The sequence below is a fragment of the Odontesthes bonariensis genome, chromosome 17, assembly GCF_027942865.1.
Source record: "Odontesthes bonariensis isolate fOdoBon6 chromosome 17, fOdoBon6.hap1, whole genome shotgun sequence".
Classification (NCBI taxonomy): Eukaryota; Metazoa; Chordata; class Actinopteri; order Atheriniformes; family Atherinopsidae; genus Odontesthes; species Odontesthes bonariensis.
In genome coordinates this window covers 28,011,795-28,032,181 of record NC_134522.1, presented here as the reverse complement: position 1 = coordinate 28,032,181, position 20,387 = coordinate 28,011,795, and the positions used below count along the sequence as shown (strand labels likewise).

At 39.5% G+C, this 20,387-nt stretch overlaps 1 protein-coding gene across 7 annotated transcripts in view; it reads left to right on the top strand.

Annotated features, from left to right (window-relative positions):
* Positions 1-20,387, top strand: part of LOC142366757 (nesprin-2-like) — a 91,843-nt gene that overhangs the window by 20,649 nt on the left and 50,807 nt on the right. For all 7 annotated transcript variants that reach the window (XM_075448723.1, XM_075448721.1, XM_075448718.1 and 4 more), the window contains 15 exons: positions 3,219-3,389; positions 6,599-6,838; positions 8,205-8,327; positions 8,626-8,741; positions 9,731-9,842; positions 10,093-10,227; positions 12,675-12,833; positions 14,551-14,745; positions 15,236-15,355; positions 15,445-15,645; positions 15,750-15,923; positions 16,409-16,540; positions 18,570-18,763; positions 19,293-19,431; positions 19,677-19,922. In XM_075448723.1, the coding sequence (XP_075304838.1) occupies positions 3,219-3,389; positions 6,599-6,838; positions 8,205-8,327; positions 8,626-8,741; positions 9,731-9,842; positions 10,093-10,227; positions 12,675-12,833; positions 14,551-14,745; positions 15,236-15,355; positions 15,445-15,645; positions 15,750-15,923; positions 16,409-16,540; positions 18,570-18,763; positions 19,293-19,431; positions 19,677-19,922 (2,457 nt within the window). The remainder of the gene's footprint in view (positions 1-3,218; positions 3,390-6,598; positions 6,839-8,204; positions 8,328-8,625; positions 8,742-9,730; positions 9,843-10,092; positions 10,228-12,674; positions 12,834-14,550; positions 14,746-15,235; positions 15,356-15,444; positions 15,646-15,749; positions 15,924-16,408; positions 16,541-18,569; positions 18,764-19,292; positions 19,432-19,676; positions 19,923-20,387) is intronic.

Here is a 20,387-nt window from a genome sequence, read left to right as displayed (position 1 = left end):
GCCTCAAATAGTATTTAATATGAAATCGTTGAAAAATCTTTTTGCACACATTGCAATGTACAAAAATATCTATCTGATGATCAAAAGGAACCAAATTCACTGACTTTTTTTTTCTCCCTTTGGGCCAAATCAGTGTGTACGGCAGGTAAAGACAGTCTTAAATACAGCCTCAAAACTCACTCAACTCTCATTCTAGAAGCAATTCAAGAGCACCAAGTCCAGAGTTCTTTTAGAAATGTCTCACTTAACAGTGTCGGTGCATTTACATGGCAGAAGATCACAGACATTGAAAGAAGCGTGGTCCTTTGTTTACATTTAAATTGAATGTTTCTCACGGTACTGCTTAATGAAATGCAGGACTGAACCAAATTTTTAAATCGAAGCAGATGTGCACCAAAGATGTACGATTTTTTTAGGTTAGCTGTATGTTTATGTGAAGGATTGCTGAGCTAGCACTGCCTAGCAGAGAATAATTCTGCTCATTGTGTGACAAGTCCACACCAGTGTGAAGTCAGGTTGACACAGCACATTATTTGCTACAAGGGTTGTGCAGGTTGATGGTTATTATTGTACCAAAATATTTGAAAGCAGACTGCTGGAATTTCGCATGCGGGTTGGATGGTTTTTAATTGTTTGTATCAGCCCTTATTAAGCATGGACCTTTACTCTGATTGGATGGTATGTTTTTATTACTGACAGAAACAAGTATATTGATAGACATATTTTTAAGCCATGTTTTATAATATATCATATAGGGCTGTTGATTTAAGATTTAACTGTTTGATTGATGACTTTTTCATTTACTTTCTGGGCTCATTTATCAGCTGATGCACAGCATATCTGTCCAAATAAACTCCTGCTTGCCTGCTTATAGACATCTGCCATTTCTATATCCAAAAGCTGAAGTTATACGTAATAAAGTGGAGTATGTTGTTTACAGACTTGGTTGATTAATCGAGTATTTATTACTTAATTTAATTGCTCAGCCTCTGCTTTGCAAGAAAGATTTCTGCTTGGCTATAAATCAGCAGATTTATTTTCACACTCTGGAATACAGCTTGTAATTTTTAGAAAGCTTTAAGATGATTGTTGGCCATGGAAATGCACTGCTTTGGCATTAATTACCGCTTAACAAACTGCTGCTGGCAAGTGAAAAAGTGAGCTTCCCATTTGGTGGTTACCACAACTAAATTTGATGTTTGTGAAAAAAAAAAAACGTGCCACTTTTGAAGAAACAAAATTTTCACTTAAAAGCAGCAGAGGGGTCTTACATGGCATGTGCTGTACTACTTTGTTTCACTTTGTCTTTTGTCTTACATTTTGTGTGCATATCCAAACAGGAAAACATATACAAATAAACCCAGTGATCCACTCCTCCGTCTCTCTTTTCCTGTGTCAGGAGCTTATGACAGGGCAGAGGGGGGCTTGCATGGATGGGTGGAAGGGGTGGGGGGGCTGTGTAGAAACCACCCCAAAGGGCTGAAGACATACCTAGTTTATCCACACAGCATGCACACACGTACCTACATGACACTCATTTGATACCAGCCCAGAAGACACTCAAACGAGGTCTTGTGTGAAAACAGAAGACTACAGATGTGCAAGGTCAGAAACACTAAGTAAGACGAATATGTGGTCAGTTGGAGCATCTCAGAGCCCAGTTCTTCAAATATCTGGAAAGACCCTTCTAAAATCCTTCACAAGTCCATCACAGTTAGCCTTAACTCGGCAGAGCAAGCAGAGGCCTCAGCGCCTTCACACACACACACACACACACACACACACACACACACACACACACACACACACACACACACCCACCTCTGGATAACACAGAGACCCAAGAGTGAGCACTTCTGCTCCCCAAAACTTGTGATTTTGTACTGATGGATGCAGAGCTGGGGACTGGTTTCACTAAAATAAGAATCAGCGACTGAGTCGATGAAACAGCCGCAAATAAAAAAAAATAACATTTGTTGTTGTTATAGTATAACCTATGTGCAGTTTGGTGTAATTTTTTTTGTTTACTTACTGTCCTTTACTTACTTTACTTTACTTTTCTGCTTTCCTTTATATTTAACTCAAGAAGAATTAATCACATTTTCCATTTAGATTTCTCAGTTTACACTCAAGCACAATCCAGCAGGTAACGGGGGGGGGAATAATTAAAAAATTGTGATCCTAAAATGTATCAAACCTCATCAGAAAATGAATAATGTGCTCTTTATATGTCCAATTAGTAACCTAATCTATACTCAAATAAAATGTCATACCTTTCAATTTGACTTCTAATAGTCACTGTTAAAGTTTCACTATATAGTGATGATTTAAAATACCTAAAGGATGAGTTTACTTTGTTTTTTGTTGGAGCAGATTTAAAAAAAAATATTAAAAATGTGTCTTGAAAATGTTGGGCTAGAAAATTGGGCCAGAAAAGTAAAAAGCGCATCAGGTCTGGGCAGGATAGAAGCTGAAGAGGATTTGAGCTGTGTGGTTAATTTTGACATTTAAAGCACGATTGTTGACTTTTGGTGTTGACCAGCTGCTAAAGTTGCATTACACCCTAAGTTGTTCCTTTAAAACTGTACACAGAGCTCAGTCATGAAAGAAAATCAGTCTGTCAAGTGATGGGTTAGAATAACAACATGAAAATGAACACAAGTCAGTTTAACATGAAAGCAAAAGTTTAAAAATGAACAGGACAAGACAACAAGATGACTTTGAAATAAAATACTGAATCCTTCATCAGGCAAGTGAAAACAGCTCTCACAGTCTGAGGAGGAAGTAGGAAGGTGTTTGAATTCAGAGTTCACTGCTTAGTGAGCTGGCCCTCTGCCTTTCCTCAGCTCCACCCTTGTTGCTTGAGGCCAACTCTTTTAGTCTCTGTCACTCTGTCACCGGAGCCCTGCCACTGCTCCAGGAAGTGTTTTCTGCCACATGTGGGTGGAGCAGAGATAAAAAAAAAAAGGGGGGGAGTGAAACAGAGCAAGTGGACGACAGACAGGGAGATAATGAGGCAGACGAAACACAAATGAACGAAAAAGACAGGAGGTGTGAGAAGCAGACTTGCAGGTCAGAAACGTTTGTTTAAATCAACATTACAGGTGTGACCTGTTCAGGTAGACTCCTTTCAAAGCTGTAGCACGCGCCCTCCTCCTCTCTCTACCTGCGACCCTGGAGCAGAAAGCTTTAGTTGGGTGTGTATGTTTGTGTCCCAGGGATCCCAGCCTGGGCCCAGCTCCCATGAATGTGTTCTACACGAGTGTCTTGAGAGGGTCAGCCAGTTGGAGCTGTGGCTGCTGAAAGCCCAGAGGAGCCTCCAAGCTGCCGGAGCTCCCTGCTCATCAACCATGCAGGACAGCGTGGAACAGCAACTACTCACCTGCCAGGTAAGCTCCGCCCACCAGGAGATGATGCCACATCCAGGATTTACAGGTTTAAAAATATATCTTATCTGGTCGTCTGCTGTTAGACTGACATATAGCTTCTTGAGCAGTGGCGGTAACCACATGGCTTCTAATTATCTTGCATAAATAGATTTAAACTTGGAATGTCACAGGGACGTTTCCCCTGCTCGCAGTGACCATCAGCTTTAAATTGGTCAGAAATGATAGAGAAAGTGATTTAGAGTAAAGTTAAGACTAAGACGCAAAACAAGTTTTTCAACTCCTCTGCTTCTCCTCCATCTGTGTCCAGAACTTTACAATATCATTTGTAGGTCAGTAGACAGATCACGTGACTTTACACACCTTCCACATAACTGGCACTTTAGTTGTTCCAATTTACGCACTGTATGATGCAACTTCAGTCATATACGGGAACTTAAGATCAAAAGTCATGAGTCAGTCTCAGCTCAAGACAAGTTTGCTTATCTGTAAACGGAGTGTGGAAATGTGTACAATGGATGTTGTAGGTTCAGTAATAGGTTCATTCAGTCATCTATTTGTTTTCACTATCTCAGTGCTGATAACTGTGTCTCAGTAATACAGACAGTGTCCCCACTTAACCCACCTAGTTACAAGATAAATGGATAAAAAGTGATTCTTACATTTACTTTGACTTTTATTTCATTGAAGATGATATGAACCCCTGATAGTTCATTGCACCAAGTCACGATCACAATCACCCATTTGAATTTTTATTTGGGGTTCGTCATTTTTGGACGCCTCTCTGTGTGCACCTTAAGTCGCAATACTGTAATAAAAATGATGAGATGTAGAGTTAAATAAAGGTTCAAATTAGACAAAAGTTCAGTTTGGGGATGCGATTTTTGAAATCGGACAAACATGAGTGTATTAATGAGGGCCTCATTCCACTTTGTGGAGTTTCTGTTATTGTGCATGTTCTTCAACTGTCCAGCAAGAAATGGAATGCAGCCCTCAAAAATGCCTCTGAGATTAGCACCACACACAGTGAAGTGTTTGTTTAAATATTACAAGTCAACTTTTTCTTGTTGATGTTTCTTACAGGACTCAGGATCTATTCTTTTAGAAGAGACGTGCAGATGGAATTAAAAAGATAAATTAATTCAGAATATGTTAGATGTTTTTAACAATAATATAATGTATAAGGACTTATTAATATAATACCTAAAGCTTAACAACAAGCTTTTTTCTTCTTTGTGCTTTGCAGATCTTAATATACATGCAGTATAATTTGTTTTTATAAACACATACCAAGTAAAATATAGTTTAGATTTATGGCATTCTTCTTTTCCTCTTGTGGTTATCATTATTTCATCCGTAGCTCATTCGTGTTTCAGGTAACACACAATGGCATGAACTGAGTAGGGAGTATACAGATTCCTACTTTGGTTTTATTACCTCTGACGTTTGCTTTTGTCTTGTTGTAAATTACAGTATGTCCATTCAAACCTGAGGAAAGTGAAGAATGTGAGAGAATAGCTCTCAGCGACATTAGACCAAATTTTGAGCTTGAAACATTAAAAGATTTACCACCTTTTCTCATCAATGGTGACTGTGTCACTCTGTTTAAACTTTCTAGTTTTATGGAATCTCTTTACATCATTTGTTCCATCTTTGATAAACATTACTGCCATCATGAAGAATGACAGGTTCACAGTAGATCGTGACTAATTTAACAAAGATGAAACTTTACCAAGCTGTAAAACAAACAGGAGACATTCCTTTGCTTTGTGTTCATTTGTCAACAAGTTGGACTTTATTCTTACTTACTTCTCCCTAAAGTATGATACAAGAACGAAGTTGTGGTGTCCGACCTGACATTTGATGAACTGTATGATTCAGCCTGTGGCATAATCATTTTGAGCCAATATGTCCTTAAAGGCTTTAGTACTGTCTTACTACAAAGCTTTGGCGGGTATTTTTCACTCAGCTTACACTCTCTGCTGACCCTGAGAGTGTAACTTAAGCCTCCATTAAAGTTTCAGAGGTTAAACGTATGCAACACTCGCACATCACATTTGAATGATATTATGTTGCCAAACAAACAGCTGTTGATGAGAAATTATCTGCTATTCAAAAGTGCCATGGAGCCTTACAGGACGCCTAACCCACATCTATACGTGTGTGTGCCTCTATGCTTCATCATTCATAGACTTCCAAGCTAAATCATTTTGAATGTTTTTTTTGTACTATAGTGTCACAAAGGAAGTAGGAATGTGGCTAAAGAGACTGCAGGTATAATGATAGCATGAACACAAAAGTAAAGATACATAAGGGTGTGTCTAACAGATGGGCCGGCCAAACACACCCTGCAGACATTTCAATGCCAGCCTTAAACAAATCATCATTTGAGCCACTGCACTGTCAGGCAAACAAAAGAAACACCTAATGATATTTTCCTCTCTTACCTGCAACTAAAAATTGCTGTTAAATTGTTTTAGGTATGGAAAACTCCTAAATCTATTTTACAACAGTCCAGTCTTCCATTAATTATGCCGTTTTTTTTCTGATTAAAAAAATTCTGTTCTGCAGCTGAAGGAACCCAGTGTCTCGCCCCCATGTGATCAGGCATAGTGATGCTTTGTTAGGAATGTGATGCTTTGTTTCATCAGTTTTCTAAACTCTGCAAAGTAGATTTCATGCGTATGGGTAACAACAACAAGGAATAAAAAAGAGGGGAAAATGAGACTGAGTTAAAAGTGTGATATCCACGGTAACACCGGAGGACAAAAATAGTTCCTGCAAGTCTCTGAGATGACAGCAGGATTCCGCCCCTCTATTAACCTTGCTTGTTGCTTAGTAAAAACTGATATGTGATCCAAAATTTGTCAAAGATTTGTCAAAAGAAAGCCATTTTTGACCAAATGTTGGTGGTGCATGTGTCCAAAAAAAAGTGAAATAGCCACGTATAGATACTGTGATTGTGGTTGAATGCAAATGAAAGGGCCAAAATTAGGGGAAGACTCAACTGAAGTGCAGACCTTAATAAGGGGCAAATTTAGATTTCATCAAAATGAAAAGAGTAGCATCAGTTTAAGGAGAATTTAAGGAAATGACTCTAAATGGGATAAATTGAAGGGGAAAGAAATTACAAGAAAAATAGTTATTTGCAATTGCATAGAGAAGAAAAGGAAAGGAAAAGAAAGTGATACATTTCTTGTGTTGATGTTTAGGAGATGTTTCTGGAGATTGAGGAGAAGGTTGCCAGCTTGTCAGCACTCAGTCCGGCTGTTGACCAACAGCAGCTCAGTGAACTGGGAGCTGTGGGACCCCAGCAAGAGGCAGCCGAGCTTCTAGCCTCAAAACTAGAACACCTAAAAGCCAACCTCGTCTCCTTCCAGCAGCTGCTACAGGACAGACATGGAGAGGACAAAAGGATCAGCAGCAGGGATACGCCGGAGCAAACCCTTACAGTCAGTAGATAAAAACAAGTTGTTTACAACTAAAAGTGACCACAGACTGTAAACTAAGGCTACATTCACACTGCAGGCAAAAGTGATCCAAATCCGACCTTCTTGCCCATTTAAGACCCATATCGTTTTTTTTATGACACACTGTTTTTTTTTATTTTTAAATCAGACCCAGGCAAGTGTTCTCCTTTTTCTCAACCTTCTCCTTCCCTTTATCACTTCGTCATAATTTTGTCGGGTCGGATTACACAACAACTTCAGAAGTGATACACACACGCCGGCACGTGTTGCATCCGTATTTACTTCATGCATACGATTCCGTCGTTTTCTGCGCATGCGGGTCGATTCAGTGCTGTAGACTGTTCACACTGCAGTCTGATGGCGGTTGCCTTTAAGTTATAATGTGAAAAAACACACTTACGAAAAAAAAAAAAGCATTGAGCATTAAGACCTGCTGTGTGAACGTAGGCAGATTTTCTTTCATACTAAATCCATCAAAGGTATTACATATCTTTCTCAACTTCATGAGGCTGAGCTGCTTCGCTGCTGTTATGATGTCACCATCATTTACAAGATTATGATCATCATTCAAATTTGGACATAACATGATCAAATTTCTTCCCGTAGTCTACACATTTCTTGTACAGTTTTCGGGTGTATAACATTAATGTTGACAATAGTATGAAACTGCGCACATGTGGCAAAGCTACACCTTATTATTATTGATAACTTGCAAATAAACCACAATGGGATCCCCAGTATCTTATTACTGTTTTTCTAACTCGGGCAGAGAAAATGTTTGTTTAGTTTCATAACTGAATGAGATAATGAGAACTGCTCAAAGGTTTTTAGGGGAAAGTAAGAGGCCTTTAAAATTATACTCCTGTTCCATCATTTATATCCTTTGAATCCAATTCAGGGTCACTAGAGCTTCTCCCAGCTGTCACTGGGCAAGAGGCAGGGTACACCCTGGACAGGTCACCAGTCCATCAGAGGCCCACACAGGGACAAACAACCCGGACGCTCACACTCACTCCTATAGGATCAATTCTGCTTCACCGATTAACTTAACATGCATGTTTTTGGACGCTGGGAGGAAGCCAGAGTACCTGGAGAGAACCCATGCTTACATGGGGAGATGCAAACTCCAAACAGTAAGGCCTTGAACAAGGAACCCTCCTGCTGTGAGGCAATACTGCTAAAAGAAACAAAACAACGGACCACCAAACAACTGTGGCATATGTCTGGGACATTGGCAATTTCTTGATATCCATTTTAGGCACATGCTACTACTGATAAAAGACAACATCGAAGATAAATCTTTGTGTTTCTTTATCCTTGTATCTCTTCTTTATCCGTTTTCCCTCAGAAGCCCCTTCCTCCGGCAGAGCGCCAACCAGAGTCCAAGCTGAAGCGAAGCGGCAGCGTTCAGGAGATCTTTTCATCACCACGAAACAAACTCCTCAGACAGAGCAGCCTGCAGCAGCAGAAGGTACTGCACGCCACTGACTGGCTTAGCTCTGATTTCAATTTCCCATTCAAATATTCTAATAAAGAAAGATAACGGACGTATTTCAAACTCAGTAATAGATTATTGTGAACAGTTTTGTTTCCTTTTTTTTTTTTTAACATTACAGCAAACTACAAAACATTGATCTAATTTTCTGTCTCATTTACTCTTATGAAATATATCATATGTATAGAAACATGAACAACACAAAATATTTAAAGTCACACTGGTATATATGCTCATGTAACTGCACTACGGCATGTACGTTGTTGTTTTACAGGAGTTGGAACATGAGCTGACCGAGCAGAGGGGACTGACCCAGGCCATCGCCAGGCAGGGCAGCAGAGTTCGACTTTACAGCCAGGAGCCAGAGGACCAAAGCCAGCTGTCACCAAGGTGACAAAGATACAATAGTTTGATTATTTCAATCAATCAATCAATCAATCAATCTTTTTTTATATAGGGCATTTCATACCACAGGCAACTCAATGTGCTTTACATAAACTTACCGTATACTATATACTACCTCCTTATTCCTCCGAGTGCACATGGGAGGAACGCACTGTCCATATTGTCTTATGTATGTCTTTTCTTATTTTAGTGCCTTATTTTGGATATTTTAATCCTTCAATCCTTGTATGTCCGTACATATGCAGAATTGACAATAAACTTGAATTTAATTGAATTTAATTGAATACAGAAATACAGGTAAATAAAAACATCAATCAGGTAATTTTAGCTTACAGTAAGCTTGGTACAACTATAACAGAGCAAAAGTAAATTTAGCTAATAGTAGGATCGGTATAACTATAACAGGTAATTTGAGTAAACTAACAAAAGCTAACAAACATGGATAAGCTTTCCTCTAAGAGGGCGCATTTAAAAATATAGCTAATAACAGAACGGTTGATATAATGAATGATAAACATGGATAAGCTTTCCTCTAAGAGGGAGCATTTAAAAAGCCGTTCAATGGTCCATAGCAAAAGTAAATTTAGCTAATAGTAGGATTGGTATGACTATAACAGGTAATTTGAGCAATTTTAGCTAAAAGTAAGATTGGTATAACTATAACAGAGCAAAAGTAAATTTGGCTAACAGTAGGATTACTTTAATTATTATTATATAATTATTTAATTATTTATTTTTTCACTTCCTCTCCTTTTAATTCCAACAACATTTTGCTTTGGTCATTTACCCAGTAAGTGCAATAAGTTTTGAAGTAATAAGCTTCAGGTAGAATCTACTGCCACTCCAGGCTGAAAGAAGAAAGAAACAAAGGAAGAAACAAACAGAGTCAGAAAGAAACCGACAAAGAGAGAAACAAACAAAGAAACTCAAGTGAAAGGGAGTGTTGGTTTTCTGCCTTCTCTCTCCTGCTGCAGGCCGCCTCCTGCTGAGGCTGATGTGGAGGAGGACTCCACTCAGAAAAAGTGGGATCGCCTTCACAGTCGGCTGCTTGCTTTGGAGGAGAGCCGGCTGCTTCCTCCGTCTGAGGTAAGGCCTTCATCACGAGAGCTGAGGTGCTTGATTATCATTTTTCAAACACAAAAAGAAAAGGAAAAAATTGGTGTTCTTTGCCATGCTTGATTATCACCTTCTTTGAGCAGAAGCCACTTTGTTGTCTCGTTGGTGTTATGGGAACTCCTGCAGGGCCTGATTAGACTTGTGTGTTTCTTTGACTTTTCTTCTGATATTTTTCTCTCTCTCTCTCTGTGTAAGTTACGCTCTCTCTCCCTGTTTGAAGGTGACAGACTCATCTAAGAAGGGTAGTGATGGAACAGCAGGATGCATCATTGGCGCAAAAAACCTGAAAGAGCTCCAGACCTACATCAGCTATCTTAGAGAGCTGGGCCACACATCTGCAGAGCTTCTGAATCAGGTGAGGAGCCATTATCGTTGCTGTTTAATGCACAAGTTGTGAAATGTGGAGGGCTGTTGGTTTTCTTTCAAAGCCAGAAACCACACACGAAGCCAAAGGGATGTTCAGTTTTTCATGTGCAATTTCTCATGCAATTCACAATAGGCATTGTTTGTGCCACACATGAAATCCCAATCATTTGTTACTTCTCTTTCGAGTTCTGTAGTTTGAATAGTCACTTGCAGCCTCCACCGTTCCTGTGCTGGATACGTTCACAACGTAATGCAAATACTCGATGAACTCTGAAAGAGAAGAGCTGGACTTTTTGGTCATAATATGCTCCTGTGATTTTAAAGAGCGAACATAAAAATCATCCACTTATTCAGTTTGTCAAATTCATTCTGTTTTAACTCTTTGCTGCGGCTAAACTGAGTAAAAACCCGAGACCAAGTTGTTTTTAAAGCTGTGCTATTCTGGCTGTTACCATTTAACAAAGGTTATGAAAGTATAGGGATTTTTCGTTCTTGCTTTCATAAAAACAAGTCCATATGTCCTTTAAGAATGTTGATCAATTTGAAAGCACAAATATGTCACATCATGTCATTATGGGTTAAACTAAAGAGAAAATCTCAAACACAATTTTCCCGAGGACAGAATAACTTTTAATAACTAAATAAGAATGAATCTGTCAAATCTTTCTTAAAAGATATTTATAGACATGAGGGCAAAATCAGTATTTTAGAATAAAAGCTGAAGGATTAACCTCTGTTTTTTCAAAAGCTGAGAAATTAAAGGTTTTAGTGGACGGTTTTAAGTTCTTCAGAAAACACTCAGCTTTTAAAAGGCTTAAGTCTTTAAAAGCTGAGTTAACAAATCACAACACCACGAAAGGAGGGCTAAAGAGGTTAATGGTACAAGTTTTGTGTAGGGCAGCAAGGTGATGTTGTACCTTTTTTATTTCTGTACCCAACCATTTCATATTTATATCACACACCTAACTGTTTTCATAAGCTAAACCCGAACACTTGTGAGTGACAGCAAAGTTTAAAAAACTGAACGAACTTTTTTCGAGAAATGTCTAGAAAATAAAAAACATGAGCTTAAATCTTCCAAAGTGTCTTTTTGGATTTTAACAGTGGCACACATGAATTTAGTGTCAGTTTAAGTTCCCTTTATACAAAACATGGGTAAGCCAACGTTTTTCAAGGCAAACGTAAGTGATTAACATTTCTGGAGCCTTGAGAAATTGTATTCATTTTATAGTTTTTAAGTCTTTATTGTGAATCTCCTTTATTTTAAGCTACTTTCCTAACTGAGAGTGTGTTGGTTTAGCTTCCTGGTTTTTAGTACATTGCTCAAATAAATGATGTCAGCTTTTGAAGGAGGAAATCCATCTCTGGTGCTGTAATCCAGAGTCAGAGACATAATTGATGAAAAGTTCTGAGAAAGATCAAATTTTACTTTAATATTTTATAAACTCTAAAAGGGAGAAAAGAACATTTAGAAAATGGAGAGTGAAGACACATCGCCACATTTCATTTGCAATGACATGATCGTTTACATAAATATTTATGTCAGTATTTTATTGTGAATTTCAATAAATAAATGGATAAATGTACAGTATTTGGCAACATGACCCTATTTCTTCTTCTTTTTTTTTAAATTTCCCATCACGAACTAAAGAACTGTAAAGACAAAAGTAGATATTTTTACTCACATACCACTCTGATTCAAAGAAGGAGCACAAAAGGCTTAGAAATAATAATAAAAAGGAGAGCTGTGCTACTTGTTTGGACAGGCATGGATAATAAGAAACCAGCTTGCAGTGGGATCACACCAGCAACGACTCCCATCAACACATTGGACTCTTTGCTACAGACCCGTATATTCCGTGATTCTATCTTTTAAAACTGTGATGTTAAAAAAAAACTCTTTGCTCAGACTGACTGGCCCTAAAGAACTGCTAAAGTACTTAAAGCGATGCAGCTTTGTGTTAGATCCGGATGTCTCTGGGACCACATGTGACAACACACATGTGCACAGACCCATAAGGTGAAAACAACAACAGAGCAGCCACTTAACCAGGGTGTTGATAACTGAATCTAGTATGTGAAGATTGAACTTAAAAATGCTCAGACTCTGTTTTTTTTTTCCTTTTGTTTGTTTGAGACACGAGATGCAGAGTTTGACATCACACTTTACAAAGAAAAGAGACAGAGAAGAAAACAAACATGAAAGATGACCAGAATATGTGGGCTAAAGAGGTGTTTTGCCTCCTCTAGTGACACAGCAGAAACCAACCTCCCGCTCCTCCTTATTCATGTTGTCGTGTCCTTAATAAGTTAGGAAAAAAAAGGCGGAAAACACTTTTCCATCTGAAAAATGTAACACTTGAAGCTCATTTTTTTTACTTTAGATTCCAAACATTACTCTTTTTGCTAATAGTTTGACTGAACTTTCTTGGCCAGGCCTCTCCTGTGGAGGACTCCCATCAGGTGCTTGATGAGGGTTTGTTTAACGTGTTGCACGGAGCATCCCAGTCCCTGTCCTCCATCAGCAATCTGCTGCTCTCACCTGCTGAGAGAACCCATGAAGAGGACACTCAGCTGAAGCTTCTGCATATGCAGGTGGGTGGACTTCATCAATTTTGATTGAAATAACACCAATACATTCATTCATTAAATCATCTTACTGTCATGACCGAACTAGGACGTGAACCCAAATGCACGACTCAGAGGACAAAGTACAAATAAAAAAACTTTAATGATGAAGTATAAACGGAAAATCACTCCTTTAAGGAAGACAAAGTATCAAAATAACATGAGGCAAGACTATGGAATAAAGACAAAGCTCATTCACAAAGAAAACAAAACCTGATTCGAGATTAAACGTGGCACGGGCTGGCGTATGTTCTCTGACTAAATAAGACAAGACGAACTGTCACAGGTGAAAGGGAAAACAAACTATATATATCCACAGACACACAAGGGACTGCGAAACAGGTGGCAACCACCAGGGCGGGGCAGACAATCAGACCAATGGGAAACACAAGGGGAAGGGGCAAGTTCCCTGATACGACAGGAGAGTTGAATGTCAAAATAAAACAGGAAGCCACAAGACAACACAGACACAAGACAAAAACTAAACATGACGTGACTTCTTAAACATGACATATACAAGTTATGTTGTAAAATCAATAAGTATATATATTATAAGACAAGTTATCACTTCTTCATTTATGCTCATCATCCTTTTTCTCTTACAACCTGTTTTGCATTTGAGCTCAATGCTGAAAGTTTGCTTAGATTACACCTTCACTTTAAGTGAAAATTATTGATATATTTTTTTCTTAGTTGATGAAAAAAAAATGGAAAAGCAATGAAACATTAGCAACTGTTTTCAGGTTTTCGCTTTGTTTTCATTCTCAATTATTATTTTTAGAAGGTTTCCATTGTCATTAAAAAAGCAATTATATTTATTTTTGCTGTCCGTTATGAATCTGATGAGGTCCAGTCATTTTTGATAGATAATCCCTCACATAATGTCCCAAATTCTTTGGCTGTTGCCATTCTGTAATTTGAGTTTGTTGATATTCATATGAAAAATTGAGTTTTTGAGTTTTTAGACAGCTAAAGGGCACCTCTGCAGTTGTTGGGTGCAGTATTTTTCATTTGTTAATTTTTGCATTCGGTGTGTATACCATTTCATTGCCAAACATTTTCTAATGACTTGAAAGGAAAACTATGCTTGTTCATTAAAAAAACACAAATACTCTATAGTATCTCTGTGCAGATAAACATGTAGACAAGCAGCTGATATTAAAATTTCAACAACAATCAGGTGTCTCCGTCTTGAAAGAGATTGGCATACTTTGTAATCCCAAATGCTGTAAGAGACAGTAGAAAAGAAGAAAAAGTAGAAAAAGTAGTCCATTTAGCTCCCTGACAATGTGAAGTGGCCTCCTACCATAAAAGAGTACCTGTACTCTAATCGGGCTCTTTGCTGCCAACTTGCTTTTACTGTCATTGCCATAGTGACGAGGTGGGACAAAGAGACAACGTCCTAACTTTGCAACAACTTGGTCTTTATTTCCAGCTCCACAACACTGAACATTGTGTTAATATTACCATTTGGCACGACACAGTTCTGTACTTAATATAACCACACAGAGTTGTTGGTGTGGGTGTTTTTTTTAAGCAGACAGTTAACACACACACAAAAAAAGAAGACATTTTTTCATTTAAAAAAAAAACTTGTTACTTGAGGAAAATTTCTCCCATTATGTTTCAAGCTGCTGATGTGACACAAACTCACACTAAAAGGCTCATTTTTATAACTTTTCAGAGTCTATCTGCAGAACTGGTCACTCTAGGCAGTGAGTTGGTCTCTCAGGGGGCAAAGATCAGCCATCTCCTGGGCTCAGAGTGTGTTCGGCAGTGTGTAGAGGACCTGAGCAGAGTCCTTCCTGTGGTCCAGGCTGCACTGAGCAGCAGAGAGACGGAGCTCCAAAATCTGCACGAGGCCACAGCAGAGAAACAGGTCAGGATTTTAAACTCAATGTTACTTAATCTGGTTCACCTCGTGTCTAGAAACACGAACAAGCTTTGTGTTTGTTTTTCTATCTATATGGACTGTGTGTCACTTCATAATTTACACAGCAACAAGCTATCTCTAAACACAATCATAGACTTTTCCTGTTTTGTACGAATAGGATTTTTTTTTTGGAATGCCAAAGATCACACAAACAGTTTTGTTTGTCTAACAGAGACACCTTAAAGAGTTGCATGCAGACTTCACCTGTGACCAACTGACTGTCCACCAAATAACTAGTGAATTCAAAGGAGTGCATGAACAACTACAGGTTGGGAGGGTGTAAAAAATGTAACTTTAGGTGTGAGACACAAAACACTTGGAAACTTGAGGAGCAGCCACAAGCAAAGAGAAGTTAATGTACTCACCAGTCATTGAACAGAATCTGATCTGTTAGACCATCATAAAGTCTCATATGAGCTGTGTATTTGTGTTCCAGGCTTGTGTTCAGATGCAGGAGTCTCCACAGCAGCAGGTTGAGCCAGTAATATCCCTGCTGGAGGAGGCTAACCAATGCAACCTGCCCGCCTTTTTTATCCACAAAGCCACACAACTGCAGGTACTATGTTGTCTTTACTTTTTTTTATAAATAATGAGATACATGCCACAAGCAAGTTGAAATCTTTTGTGTGTCCTTCCAATGTGCAGGATGAGCTGGACACGGTGCTGGGTGGCGTTCGTTCCCACTGTGGGGAACAGAAGAGCAGAGTGGACCTGCAGCAGGTGTTTGAACAGCTGGTTCACAGCCTGAAGGAGCTGCTCAGTCTGGGCTCCGAACGCCTCGCTCAGCAACCTGACATGGAGCTCCACAGCAAGGCTCAGCTCCAGCATCGGCTAAGCAGTCATACGGTCAGTGTCAAGGACTTAAATAAATAGACACATAAAGAGATAAATCTTTTCTTTTTGTTTTTAAAAATGACTTTCAACATTTCAATACATGTTTTGTCTGTCAGAAGTTCTTCCAGTTCTTGGGCCATCATATTCACATCCTGCAGTACCTAACCAACACAGTCCCAGACATTGCACGTCAGAGATGGGAGGGTGTATTGATGAGCCTGCAGGACGAGGTGGTCCAACTGCAGCAGCGCGGATTGGAGAAAGGGATCAGGATGCAGGAAACATTGCAGGTTGGATATGCTTTTCAGATTACCAGCAAAGGTAGCACTGATAAAAGTAGCGAACAAATAACGCAGCAATGAGGTGTGTCTGACTTAGGGAGATTATATGAAAACCCATTGATTGACAAAAATGCCACATTGCAGATGTTGTTCAACCAGCTGATAATTGGTCCAGAACTTTGGACTTTTCTGTCCACTCCACCAGGCTGACTGATTTGTCTGGCATTGCGACATAACCTCTCACCTTTTTATGGCGCAATGCATGAACGTCACAATTTCAATCAGTGCTGTATGTGATGTTTAAAAGTGTAAAAAAACACGTTTTTGGTGGAGATTAGTTCAAACTTGGACGGGCCTATCATCCAAGATAAATCCACCAAAGTTCATCCCTCTATTCTTGAGATTAAATGAAACTTTATATGATGTGAATATAAATAAACCTGTCAAGATTGACAACAATTACGTCTGTGTCATAATATCTTTGTGTTCCTCAGATGTGGTCACAGTGGGAGGAGGACAGCATCTGGTCAGACTCCCAGCTGAAAATCATTGAGACTACATTTCCCAACATGCAGCAGAGGGTTGACTCTGAGCAGCAGATATCAAAGAACATCTCTGTATACAAGGTAATTTTGATTGAAGGGATAGTTCGCCTCTTTTGACATATACTTTTGATACTAGCAATATCATTTATTAAATTTGGCATACCCCCCGCTGCGTCCTGTGAGCCGAGTTCCAGCCTCGTTTTGGCGTTGACAAAAGTAGTCCGGCTAGTTGGTCGGGGCCACAAAGATAAAGCGTTTTGCTTCTCAAAACAATATGCGTTCAAAAGTTCATCCAGAAAAAGTCAGACCTCACAACCGCTTGGCGCTATTTTCTCTCTACCTTCATATCAATGCGTTCAGCCACCTGCCGACAGCCGCACCTGTGAGTATTGCTCGGAAGCAGGGGGCTGCACGGTCTGCGCGGTCTACACAGCCCGCAGTGATACGAAGGGAGAGAGAAAATAGCGCCAATCGATTGTGAGGTCTGACTTTTTCTGTGACGCAAATGTAATACTCTTTTGAACGCATATTGTTTTGAGAAGCAAAACGCTTTATTTTTATGGCCCCAGCCAACTAGCCGGACTACCTTCGTCAACGCCAAAACGAGGCTGGAACTCGGCTCACAGCACGCAGCGGGGGGTAAGAAAATGTTCATAAATGATATTGCTAATATGGGATGTCATACAGCTTCATGTCAAAAGAGGCGAACTATCCCTTTAATGTGTTCTTTTTGACCATCTAATTTACCTGCAGGCAGCCGACCAGAGGATAGAGCGCATTTTGCAATGTTCTGTTCTACTCAGTTGGAGTATATTAGGTGCACTCTCAATGCCGAGCTTTGTATATTGCACTCGAAACTTAATTTGCTCAATTAAATACAGGCAAATGGGATGCTTTTTGTGGGGGTACATGATGTTCCTTGGCTTGCATATGGGTTAGTAGTGGAGCAGAGGCCTCAAGCTATAATTCATTTTGGTTTATTTTTCCTGTCGTCGTGCTTTGGAATTGTTCAGTTCAGTTCAATTCCGTACAAAGCTTTAATGTCCAACCAGGGGAAATTTGATTTGCAGTGGCAGTGCAACTTACACAACAACGATAAATAGAACAGTGACACAAAACAATGTTGCAGAGTATAGCACAACCAAACTTGATTTGAACAATCCTAAACGAAGTAAGAGTATAAATATATTAGAGAGTATAATAAAGTAGATAAAAGATGCCACAAGAACAGTGCATTTAAGGATTGTGTAAATTGATTGCATTGATTGGACATGTGTGTCTTTAAAAATGGAAGACAGGAGGTGTTGCACAGCAGTCAGTGGCCAACAAAATCGTCATCTTCAAGCATTAGACATAATTTTCACACGTGATTGGTCACCACAGAGTCCAGACCCTAACTCCGTCTTTAAGATGTCTTTGAGAAGACTTTATACAGCGGTCCGGCTCTGCCATCACAAGACAAGATCTTGGTGAAAAATGACTGCAACAAGCTTGCAGAATTGATACCCTGGCAAATGCGTGCTGTAATCACAGCTGAAGGTGATCAAAGAAAAGCAGCGTGTGACTTTATTTTGAACTGTCTTTCAAGCTAAATTAAACAAAACAAACAAATTCCAAATGACAACACTGTTCCGTGAAAGCAAACATTAATGTAAGTGATGAGTACCAGAAAATGTATTGTTACCAAGGTTACACAAGGACCAGAATTGACATTTTCTCCCATGATTCACATTTCCTGTTCCAGAATGTCGTCATATTGTTTTAATACATTTCTCTCTGGTGCTCTTTGTGAACTTGCATCAAATGCAAATAAACAAGTAATGATAAACTGTTATCATAAAAATCAAAGCTGTGGTATTTTTTGCAGTCCCAGCGATTATCATGGAACTGCGACAGTGTAATGTGGGACTGAGCTAAACGGATAAGCTGAGTCTGAAATGGCTACAGCTCCTCTGAGTTTGGAGCACATAGATTTTTTTTGCAAGATGACAGTGTTTGTATTGAGATCTGTGAACATTACTGCATGATTTTGCTCGTGTGGCAACGGAGGAATTATTTCTGTAGATTTGTGTGTTTAGTGCAGAGATATAAAACTGTATTCGTTTGACAGGAACTGCATTGCATTTTGGAGGACAACAGGGCGCGGTTCAGTCAGATGCTGGAGTCAGGGCGACGGCTGCAGAGGGTGGGTTGTAGTGCAGTGGGTGTGTCCACACTGAAACTGGAGGCACGCTGGGAATCTTTACACAAGAGGCTGGAGCATGAACGCACCACCTTTGACAGAAGGAGAAAACTGAGGAGCAGGTGAGAGTTGAGAAAGAGAAATTTCTCTCTTCTAAGTGGGAATGTTGATAAAAATTCTGTCCGCCATTACGACATGGAATATTTCTGAAATTCACACTTTTGCAACAAAGTTTTGCTTTTTCTTTTTGACGCAGAAATAAAATCCTTCATCTGTCACCCATCCATCCATCTATCCATTCATCATCCATCCAATCTCTGTTCCCTGTCTGTGTTAGCTTTATGTTCAAGTTTCATCCTTCCGTATGTGTGGCCCATCTTGCTGCTCGATTTGCTCTGGCATCTTGTGATCCTTAACAGGATAATAGGGATATAAAGATTGGATAGATTTATGGATTAGAATTTGATCTGGTCCTTTTTTAAAGGATGGTTGATCATGTGATCAAAACACACAACATGGATTGTAAAATTTGACTAATATAACATGAGTCTACTTCATAAGAAAAGAATAATAATCTGATATGATACCACTGTATTCTGGAAGATGCTCATGTCACTTTTTTGAGTAAGTAACTTCCCATCATACTGTCAGGTTTCTGCGGGACTCTGCTGCACTGGCCGACTGGATGACCAGGGCAAGAGAGTCAGCTGACAAATGGAGTCGGATAACTGTGTCAGCTGGGGAGACAATGGATGTTCAACAAAGACATGACCTCTTCTTCCAGTCCGTGGTGAGTACAGTTTGGTGATGCTCTCTTATTATCAGAAACCAACTGGATTAAGAAAAATAATTTGTTTATAGCAGTACATTTCTAAATATATTGTGAATTTGATAATGTAGTACAGAACAGAACAGGAGATTCTAAACCTGTTCATCTCTGAACAAATTTTGATTATCAGCAACCTTGTCAGACCCAAACAATCAGCTGTATTTTGTGTTTGTGAAACAGCATATAACAAAACGGTTACATTTTAGGCTTTGACTAAAGAGTTGGAGGCCAAATCTGAGTTGAGGCTGACGTTGATTGGCACTGCAACCCAGCTGGTCAAGCTGAGAGAGGAGGAAGGAGACTCATATAGACACAATGAAGATCAAGGGACTACTCTGTCCCAAACTTCAGACTCAGATCTCGGGTCCTTCAACAGTCAGCTCAAACAGATAGAGTTGGACTGGTCCAGTCTGCTAGCTGACATGTCTGTCATCCAACAAGCACTGCACAAGGTGAGAAGATTCCTTATGTAGTTTGTTTGTATATTTAATAAGGTAAATAGAACCATCACATCTACTAATATGAGCAAGCTCCGTTTCAGGTGTTGGGGGACATATTCATTAGCCTGGGTGCCAGCCGAACTTAGCCCCGCCCATAAAATTTTTGGTCGGGAAGTTCGGTCTGGCTCTGCTCAGTTGGGAAATCTCTATGCTCGACATCGCAACAGTCGACCCAATCAGATTGCCAGGGCAGGCTTTATACGATGATGGACAGTTGATCAACAGGGACATTATCGACTACGTCACTAAAGAGCGCTTGGTTTGAATTTGTTTGAAACAAACATGGCTGCCGCTGGAGAGCTAGGGTGTCTAGATTCTGCCATCGAGTCTGTTCTACAGGATCTCCACATTGCATTAATTTTGAATGCAACGTGGAGCGTGTGCGTGCGCGTGCGTGCAGCTGAGTTCCTTTGACAA